The sequence below is a fragment of the Monomorium pharaonis genome, chromosome 5 (assembly GCF_013373865.1).
Source record: "Monomorium pharaonis isolate MP-MQ-018 chromosome 5, ASM1337386v2, whole genome shotgun sequence".
Classification (NCBI taxonomy): Eukaryota; Metazoa; Arthropoda; class Insecta; order Hymenoptera; family Formicidae; genus Monomorium; species Monomorium pharaonis.
In genome coordinates, this window is record NC_050471.1 from 16931565 (window position 1) to 16941876 (window position 10312).

Consider the following 10312-nt stretch of genomic DNA (forward strand, 5'->3'; position numbering starts at 1 on the left):
CATTATCCCAATATCATTTCGGATTTAACACCTCTAGATAAACATATTACTACTATGATTATACCGAAAGGTACTATAGGGACAATACAATTATTAGATGTTTACGGATCTAGAATTTGGAAAAATTTTGTTAAAAGATTTTCAGATATTGTTTTATTATTTGAATGAGGTTGCAATAATATTGCTGTAGTAAAATGTTTGTAGTGCAAGAAGTCATTATGTTTAAAACATTTCTTCGTTGAGTAGCATTATTGCAATGAGTATAATGAGTAAATGATACAAAATATATAAATTTATTGTATAAATATTTAAAAATTAATTTATTAATAAACGTGTAGAAACTATTATGTAAATCACAGTCTTATTATGTAAATAAATAAAATGTAAAAACGAAAAGTTTTAAGAAAATATTCATAAGATATAAAAAAATAATGTACAGAAATAAGTAAAATAAAAATTTTTACTAGTTTTGAAGGAAGTAATAAAAACCATTATAATTCTTAATATTATTAATAATTTGTAATGCTAGAATCAATTATATTGATTTTTATTATATATTTTTTTGTTTAGACGATAATTATTTGCGCACATGAGCACGCATTGCATATATGCTATACCCGCACTGTGTCCGCCGCACCGGCCCACGCGGAAGCCGAAATGGCATTCTGCCAGATCGGAGCCCACCTCAGCCAGATGCCGTTGGAGACGGGCAACCAGCACTCGCTCGAAGAGCTTGCCCGTCTCGTCCAACAGGCAGATCAGGCGATACGCCGAGGGGATGTCAGCAAGGCGGCCCTCCTTAGGGAGGAGAACCAGCCAACCCGCTTTCCACTCGGGGGTAAACCGTCCCTGGCGCAGGCAGCCCGTGAAGAGTCGCCTGAGCCTCCACAGTCAAACTTTTTTTTTATTTTTTTTTATATTTTTTTACGAGGTGGGAATGCATTTACGCATACCCCCGCCGCCGATGACTCACGGGCGGGGGTTATGTGGGACTCACGGGCTTGCGGTCGGGGAGGCTAAGCCCTTCCCGACCGCGTGCAATGCCCGTCCTACCCACTAAACCCACCTCGGATGGCCTTTACGGCGCGCTTCGGGGGACCCACCGGGAATCGCTGTCCAGCATAACTGCCGGTGGGCCCTCCCGCGCCGACGCGCTTTTGGCACGTGCGTCTCGTCGGGCGAGCGGGGCGGGCGTCTCCGAATGCTGGAGAGCCCCGCTCGCCCGACTGGTCCTTTGAGTTTGGACCCACCATCTTTTGAAAAAAAGGGGGGGCGGGGGGAGACTGTAGTTTGCAGTCTCCCCCGGCCGCCACTACTCTCCCACCCTCTCCACGGCCCAGTGTGGAGGGGAGGGAGACGGGGGACTGATATTTTCGTCCCCCGAATTATTACTACTCGCGCTGGGGGGAGTCGAGAGCCGGGGCGGACGTCGCCCCGAGCAACCTTGACCCCCCCCAGCGGCCCGCGGTGTATTTGTAGGGGGGAGGCTCCTCGCCCAGTGATCGGGCCGGCGCCCCCCAGCGGGCGAAAATTGCTTCAAGGGTCCGGGAGGGGAGGGAGGGCCGTGTCCATCGGCCCCTCCCTCTGGTCCTCCCGGACCATACGCTTCGTTCGCGCGCTCGCGTGCGTCGACCTCGCGTCTAGCTCGAGGTTGGCGCGCCCGCAGCTCCTCCCCCGTCTGCGTCCGGGGGATGTCCTCGGTTGCCCCCCACGGTCCACCGGAGGCCCGAGCAGGGCCGTCTCCACAGTCAAACATAACCTAACCTAACTCTAACCTAACCTATCCTAACCTAACATCCGTTACTATAGTTTTTAAACATGATTTTCATATGTACTTTCTCGATCTGTCTCACTCTAGCAACGTCAAACGTTGTGCAGTACAAACATACTTTTTAATACGATTTCTCAGCAATACTTTGACAAGTATTATATTATTTTAGACATTGACAGAGTTAGTTATTGTAAATAGCATATAATTTACCCATTAGCATTTATTTATTTATTAGTACTTATTTATTACTCACAAGGGAATCTCCCGAACCCGAAAAGATTCTGATTTTACTGAAACTTGGCATAAATGTAGAGGAAATAAATACATGAATTTAGAAATTTTTTGTTTAGGCTTATAAACAGTTTAAAGGGTTGAAACCCACCCTTCAAAGGTAAAGACATTTTTGCTTTTTCTCGATATATCTCGTAAATCAAACGAGATATAAAAAAATATTTTATACAAAAGTTTTACAGTATAAATTCCTCTATTTAACTATGCTATTTATTTTTGAAAAAAAAATTTTTTTCAAAAAATGAATAGCATCGTTAAATAGAGGTATTTATGCTGTAAAACTTTTATATAAAACATCTTTTGGTCTTTTATTTAGTTTACGAGATACATCGAGAAAAGGCAAAACCCTCAACTTTTGAAGGGTGGTTTCAACCCTTTAAACCATTTATACACTCAAACGGAAAATTTCTAAATTCATTTATTTACTGTTTACATTTATGCCAAATTTCATTAAAATCAGAATTTTCGAGTTTGCGAAGTTTCCTTGTCAGTATTTATTCAATGATATCTGGTAAATTTCTAAGGCATAGGAATTGATTATTCCTTTGTGATTTATTGATTTACTTCAAAAGGATTAGTAATATCTTATCAAAACGTGTACCATAAATTTCGACAAACACATGTCAGACTAGTCATTAAATAATTTATTTATGATTCTATTCATTTACTGACAATGCTGAGTTTTTGTTAATAGAAAAATATTGTCTATATATTTTACATTTAATTAATAATTTCCTATTTTGTTTTCAGTTAAAGCTACTCATACTGCACAGAAGTTATTTCTATCTGCAAGGGAAGAACATGAAATCGATTAAGTAAACGACAATTTTACAATTAAATTAGATTGAATTTACGACGTTATACATGTACCAAAGAGAATTTGAGATTTGGAAAAAAAAAGTTTTTACATGTACCAAAATTGAAAAACTATCGAGATTTTGAAAGAATATTTAGCTTCAAAATTTAGTTTTAAAATTAAAAGAATAATAGGTAATCATAGAATCAAAAAAATATTTATACTTGAAAATTACAAAAGTAAAAAAAAATTAAATAATCTGTATTGTAAATAAAATAGATCTGAGAATTGCATTTTATAATTTTCAATATTGCCAAAGCGTTTTTTGTTTTTTGTGTGTTATTAACATTATTCTTAACAGTATTATTAATGTTATTCTTTATGATATACACATTTTGTAGCCACGTGGGTTATTGATTCACGCAGGATTTATCGTTTAAGCTGTTTGATTGATGGCTATAAAAAATGTCACTATAAATTAACTTCTGATATCGTAATGTGAATAATACCAGGTATGTAAATATGAAACTGGAATTTTTGTATAGAAAATACACGTTTATTGTATGAAAATACTAAAAAATATTTTATTCGAAGTATTGCTCATCGTTAGCTATACATTTTTTCTATCTCTATGACAATTTGTGGATGCCACGCCAAAAAAACTGTTCCTCTTTTGAGGCAAACCAGTTATCGAGCCATTTTCGTACATTTTCGTAAGATGTGAAGCTCTGCTGAGCAAGTGCGTATCCCATCGATGCAAATAAGTAATAATCAGATAGAGCCAAGTCTGGTGAGTAAGCCGCATGCGAAAGTATTTCCCAACCAAACGCCTCAATCGTTTCCTTGACCGGTTTTGTTGCGTGTGATGGTGCAGTTTCATATTTACTGACCTGGTACGTAATTGAGATACATAATGAAATATTGATACATTAAGCTGTCTTTATAATAATTTTTGTATTTTTAAATATATACTTATAATATATCATAAAGTACATTTTTTTTACAAATATGAATACAAACAAAAATATCCAGTGGCTTATACGGCGGGATTAATAAGTTACTTAAAATGTACGAAAGTATGTGCGGCACCAAAGTGTTAATTATATTGATTCGTTTTTGATGCTATTGTATATCAAATATTTAAAAGAAATATATGAGACGAAAGTTTCACAAGTAGCTATGTATTGCAAAAATTGTATTTTGATAATGTTAATAAAAATGTACATATGTATTGTCACGACTTTTCCTGACCGGGAAAGCCGCGAGCAAAAAGCAGCGAGACCGATAGGGTAACCGGTACCCCCGATGCCGTGCTTGTCGCGCTCGAATCTCGGCCACGCGTTATCACGAAAAATTGTTGGGCGCCAGACGCGCTCGACGACGCGTCAATTCGCGAAAATCGTTACGCCAAGGTGTCCTCGATCCTCGCGCGACAATCTCGACCAGCTCTGCCTAACGGTAGAGGGGCGGGGTGAATCGTAAGGGAGCAGGCGAATGCGGTAACACGAAGTGGTGGACGACACACTAGAAAAATAGACTCCGAACGTAACAAGTAACGAACTTTATTGAGATTAATAGTCAGACAGAACAATAATATCGCGGGACGCGGCATGCGGCGTTCCGACAAGGCGGCGCCCCGGCGCGAATCAAACCAAACAGACGCTAACGATACGCGGGAAGCTCTCGCGGTAGGCACGCGGCCGACAAGGACAGACGATGGGATCTTCCGCGCACATGAATTTCGGACGTTCGAACGTGCCGACACTCCCGGCAACTAGAGAACGCGACCGCGTGTCTCGCGGGGGTCACACAATAATCGCCGGCCGCTACCGCACTACACACCGTCGCGAAACCGGAAGTCCCGTCCACCCGCTACTCGCGACGCGATACTCGCTCGCGCGAGGGCTCTGCGGCGTACGCGGTCGAGGGGAATCTCCGACGGAACCCACGCGTCCTTACAATCGTCCTCCCCGTGGCTCGGCGCTTCGGCGTCCCGCCCGCTTGCATCCGATATATCTCCCAATTACTTACGCGAACGGACGGCCGCCCTGCGGCCCGCGCGACTCACGCACCAACACCAAAACGGATGCAGAACGGGCCAGGGGACCCCTCGCCGGCCGACAACCGCTCACAATCACTTATCTCGGCAGACCACCTCACCGATAAGGTCCAAGGCGTCCTCCCTCGTCGCTCGGCTCGTCCTCGGCTCTCGCGATGGCCTCTCGCTCGCCACACCGATAACTCGCCCTCCGGGGCACGACACGCGACCTTCCTTCTCAGACCGCTCGCACGCAAAAGCGGGGTGGATCGCGGTCGATCCCGGATCGACGCCGCGACCCCCCCGTCCAGTCATGCGCATTGTTTCCGCGCCGCGACCCAATTGCTGCAAAGCACGCAGTCCTGCGTACGCAGGGACGTGCGCGCCGTAATCCTTCCGGGGGCCTCGCAGGCCCCCGCAAAATATTCTTTCTCCCGCTGGGCCATTTCCCGAGCCGGGGCAGCGCACGCGGAGACCTCCGTTCCTCGTGAGAGGACTCGACGCCTCCCTCGACGCGTTTGGTCCCATCCGGGCTCCTCCACAGCCCTCCGGGACGTTCCGTTGTGGTGTCGGCGGGCACCGCCGCTTTAGGCTCCGGCCGTGGCCCTCCCAGGGCCACGCCGAATCCCCGTGCGGGCCGCGTGCTCATCTCTCCCGGGCACCGGTGGCGTCCTTCCTCCTTCCCCGCATCGTCGTCGCTCTCTCTCCTCCTCTCTCTCGCTCTCTCTCTCGTCGCATTCCATCGGAAGACGGCCGCCGCGCAAAGAAATCAAAAATATAAGAAATTAATGCTACGCTCGCTAGGTCTGTCGCGGTTCCCCATGGAGATCCCCTCTCGCCTCTCGCCTATTTTCCCCGTACGGCGCGAAATCGCAGCCTGTGACGGGGGAGGAACGCTGCTACTCGTGGCAGCTGAGCTACCACGTCACAACTCCCCCACGCCAAGAGGATCCCTACCAGCCCGGCGGCCCGCCCTGCGGCCACCGGCCAGCGAGCGCCTCCGAGATCTCCACGGGTCACCCGACAGTCGAGGTCACGCCAAGGACGAAACACCAAAAAAAAACTTTAATTCGCCTTGCGGCAACTTGAATCCTGTTGCCAATCAAACAACCAAAACAAAAGAAAAATAACCACAATCCGCAATTTAACTCTCGCAATTCCGTCGACACTTCCCCCGCGCACGGTTTGTTCCCGGGGCGCGCCGCGGCGCTACCCCGTTCCCGCCCCTCTCGCGGCCGCACGACAGGCTACGACCGCCCGAGTCAGGGCGCGGGAAATCAGGAGGGTCCTAAAAGAACTCTACGCTTATCTCAGTCTCAGTTCTCTGTTTATTACGTGTCCCCTTTCTGGGGGTGTACAGGGGCCCTACCAGTCCGATACCGATACCGGGCCCGTGGTCCATAACAACAAAAAAAAAAATAAACGAAAGGGAGGGAAAACGGAAAGAAAAGAAAACTTGGATACAACAAAGAAACAAAACAAAAAAACAAATCAACCAAAAACAAAAAAAAATTTTCTCAAAAAAAAATAAAAAAAAGCAAGGGGGGGGGTGGACGAGCGCGGGGCTCTACGTTCGCGGAGGGTCTCCTCCCTCCGTAGGTCGTCCTTGCGTCGCCCTCTGTCCGCGTCCCGCGTCGATACCGCCGGGGGGGTCTCGGAGGCTTCCTGGGGGTCCTCCCCTTCTGCGTTCCGGCTCCGGGCCCTCCCGACCCTGTCCCGGGACATAGGGTCCCTGAGCTTCATAGCCCTCCCGACAGTGGCGGCACGTGGCCGCCGTGCATCCCGGCTCTCCGCACCGATAACAGTGATCGTCCCTCCGGGGTCGGGGGCATCGCTTCGAGAAGTGATAGAGAGAGCCGCAGTTCCAGCACTTCTCGCGTTCTCTGGGTACCCTCGGTTCCTCCGGCGATGGTTGTCGGGGGGATCCCCCCGTCGACGGGCCCTGCGCGGCTCGACCCGAGGCGGCCGCGGCCGCCGGTGGGGCCCCAAAACTCAGGGGCATTGACTGGGGTGTCGTCTCCAACAGGTGTGCCAGCACCCGGCACCCCAGTGCCGCGAGGGTTCGCGGCTCCGCCGCCGTGGTCTTTGTCTGCGATGCCGCGTCGACCGTCCGGGTCCCCTCCGTCTGAGTGCCCCTCTCGGCGGACGGGCGATCCTCCGTCTGCGTGCCCCGTTCGCAGGTCTCTGGGAGCTCCCTCACTACGGCCCCTCTAGTCGTGTATTGTCGGGCCCTCATGTCGCGGGCCACCTGCTCGAAGTCGGTCCACAGCCCTGGATTCTCCTCTCCGAGCCGCCGGAACAACTGGTCCCACCGCGCCACAAATTCCTCCATCCCCTTTTTCGCGCGCGCCCCGCAGGACGTACCAACCGTCTCCACCTTTTTTCCCTTCTTTGCCCGATACTCTCCTCCGCCCAACACCGATAACTTGGGGTCTGCTATTCAGGGGTACCTAAACACCCAAGGAGTCACATTCGCCACATGAATAATGACACACAACACCAACAAAAAACAATTTTTGCGAGGAGAGGACAGGGAGAGAAAAAAAAATTATTATATCGTTCGTCTGGCGGGCCACTCGCGGACGCTCCTATACGTCCAAGGGTTCCTGATAGGGCTTCAGGTCCTTTATGTGGACCTTCCCGATACTTCCCCCCGTCAAATCGGCGAGCTCGTAGACCACCGGCGATAGGATCCCTCTTATCACGAAAGGGCCGTGAAATTTTCGCGCCAATTTTGCCGAAAAGTGCCGTGCCCCCGACGATAATACGTGGTGCCGCTTCAACACCTGTTCGCCCACCTCAAATCGGCGGTCGCGATGTCGGCGATTGTAATATTTCGCCTGTTTTTCTTGGGCCGCCTCGAGGTTCTCAACCACCCAATCCTGCAGTGCCTCGAGGCGTTGCATTCGTTCTCGCCACTCGGCCGGTTCGGCTCGTTCGACCTCCACGGCCGCCTCGTCCCGATAAAGTCCCACCGGCGGGGGCTCCCGCCCCAGATTCAAGAATGCCGGCGTCGCCTGTAAGGACGTATGGTGCGCCGAATTATACGCGAATCGAAATTCATGCACGTGCACGTCCCACTCACGGTGATCCCTATCCACGAACGCGGTGATCATCGTCTTTAATACGCGGTTCACGCGCTCGACCGGGTTGGCCTGCGGGTGGTAGGGCGGAACCGTCGCGTGGTGAATACCGCACCGCTGCGTCAAGGCCTGTATGTCTCGGTTAACGAACTCCGTCCCGTTATCGGTTAGAAGCACGCGCGGCGTACCCCACCGATAAATGACTAACTCTTCTATTGCCTCGCGGATTCTCTTCCCGGTAGCTTTTCGAAGTGGGCAGCACTCCACCCACTTTGTAAAGAGATCCTGAAGGACGAGTAGATACGAATGTCCCGCTTTACTGGTTGGGAGAGGACCCATAATATCTGCCGCGACTACCGTCCACGGTGACTCTATCACTCTTTGTCCCATCAAACCGGCGGGAGCGTCCTGCTCCACCTTTGTTCTCTGACACGTGTCACACCGACGCACGTACTCCGCCACGTCCCGATACATGCGCGGCCAGTGATACCGCAACGCAATTCGCTGGTACGTCTTATCGACCCCCAAATGTCCGGCGTGAGGAGGATCGTGGTTCTCGCGGATCACCTCCCGTCGCGTCTCCCTTGGTACTACCCTTTTCCATTGGTCCCTGTCGCCGACAACCCTCGCGATGCCGCGCGTCTTTCTCACATATAGTTCGTCGCCCTCCAATTTCCAGTCAGGATACCGCCGCGGATTTCTCGTTATTTCTTCCGCCCGCCCGACGTACCACTGGTCGTCCGTCGCGATCACGGCGCAGAGTTCCTCGCCCCCTTCGTACATTCGCGAGAGGGCGTCAGGTACGTGATGCATGGCCCCCTTCCGATATTCGATTACGTAATCGTATTCCAGGAGCTCCAGCGCCCACCTCGCTAGCCGGCCCGTAGGGTTTCTTAAATTGTGCAGCCACCGTAGGCTGTTGTGGTCTGTTACCACCGTGAAACGATAGCCCTCGAGGTAGGGCCTGAATTTTCGAATTGCCCAAACAACCGCTAAACACTCCTGTTCCGTCGTGGAGTATTTCTTTTCCGCGTCCGACAACGAGCGACTCGCGTACGCGATGACGTGTTCGGCTCCCCCGATCTCCTGCGATAGTACCGCGCCTAAGCCCACCGAACTAGCGTCTGTCTGCACTACAAACGGCTTCTCAAAGTCCGGACACGATAATGTGGGAGAATTCACGAGACACGATTTTATCACCTCAAAAGCTTGCTTTTGAGTGTCCCCCCACTCCCAAGAGCGGTTCTTCCTTAAAAGGCTCGTCAATGGCTCCAATCGGGCCGCACACTGTGGTATAAAACGTCGATACCACGACGCCATACCGATAAAACGACGCAATTGACGAATGTTACGCGGCGGGGGGTACTCTAGTATAGCAACCGTCTTCTCCGGGTCTACCGTTAGCCCTTCGTGTTGCACCAAAAATCCGAGATATTTAACTTGCGAGCGACAGAACTTGCTCTTGTCCGGGTTAATAGTGAGGCCCGCTTCTCCGATACGATTGAACACGCGCCCGAGCCAGTGGAGGTGTTCCTTGAACGTTCTTGTTACGATAACGATATCGTCAAGATAAGCGAACGCGTGCGGTTCCATCTCGGGCCCTATTAATCTATCTAAAAGTCTCTGAAACGTTGCGGGGGCTCCCGTGAGCCCATACGGCATGCGTGTAAATTGAAAGAGCCCCTTCCCTGGGACTGTAAAGGCGGTATATTCCTTACTATTCTTTTCCAGAGGGATTTGGAAGTAGGCCTGGCTCAAGTCTACCGTCGATATGTATCGCGCCGCTCGCAGCTTGTCTAATATCGAGTTCATGTACGGCAGTGGGTACGCGTCCTTTTTCGATACATCATTTAACTTCCGGAAGTCCAGGCAAAACCGATACGTGCCGTTCGGCTTCTTTATCATTACTATTGGCGTGGACCACTCGCTATTCGAGGGTTCTATAATGCCGGCCTCCAACATTTTATCTACCTCCTCGTAGATAGCCTGTTGTATTTTCGGCGACACGGGGTAGTACCGCTGCTTTATCGGCGCGTGCCCCCCGACGTCGATACGATGTTCCGTTAGGGTGGTCGTTCCTGGTCTCTTAGGGTCACCGATAACCTCCGTTCTCAGAAATTCAGCTAATTCGCGATTTTCCGCGGCCGATAGCTCGCTCAATCCCCCCTGTGAGGTGTCGGGCGTTAGACTCGCGTTCGCCTCCTCGCGTTGTACCGCCCCTTCTCCCCGCGTCTCTCTAGAATCGTTTTCACCGTCCGTCCGCTGACCGCCGGTCGCCCCCCCCGTTAACGCGGCCGATAACGACCGGGTGGTCTCGGTCTCCAGAGAGAACT

General features: G+C 50.2%; 1 protein-coding gene across 5 annotated transcripts in view; it reads left to right on the top strand.

Moving 5' to 3' along the window:
* The window catches only part of LOC105839818 (Y+L amino acid transporter 2), a 64320-nt gene extending 58663 nt beyond the window's left edge, over positions 1 to 5657 (top strand). For all 5 annotated transcript variants that reach the window (XM_036287784.1, XM_036287786.1, XM_036287781.1 and 2 more), the window contains one exon: positions 2813 to 5657. In XM_036287784.1, the coding sequence (XP_036143677.1) occupies positions 2813 to 2877 (65 nt within the window). In that variant the 3' untranslated portion in view covers positions 2878 to 5657. The remainder of the gene's footprint in view (positions 1 to 2812) is intronic.
* Positions 5658 to 10312: the final 4655 nt, after the last annotated feature.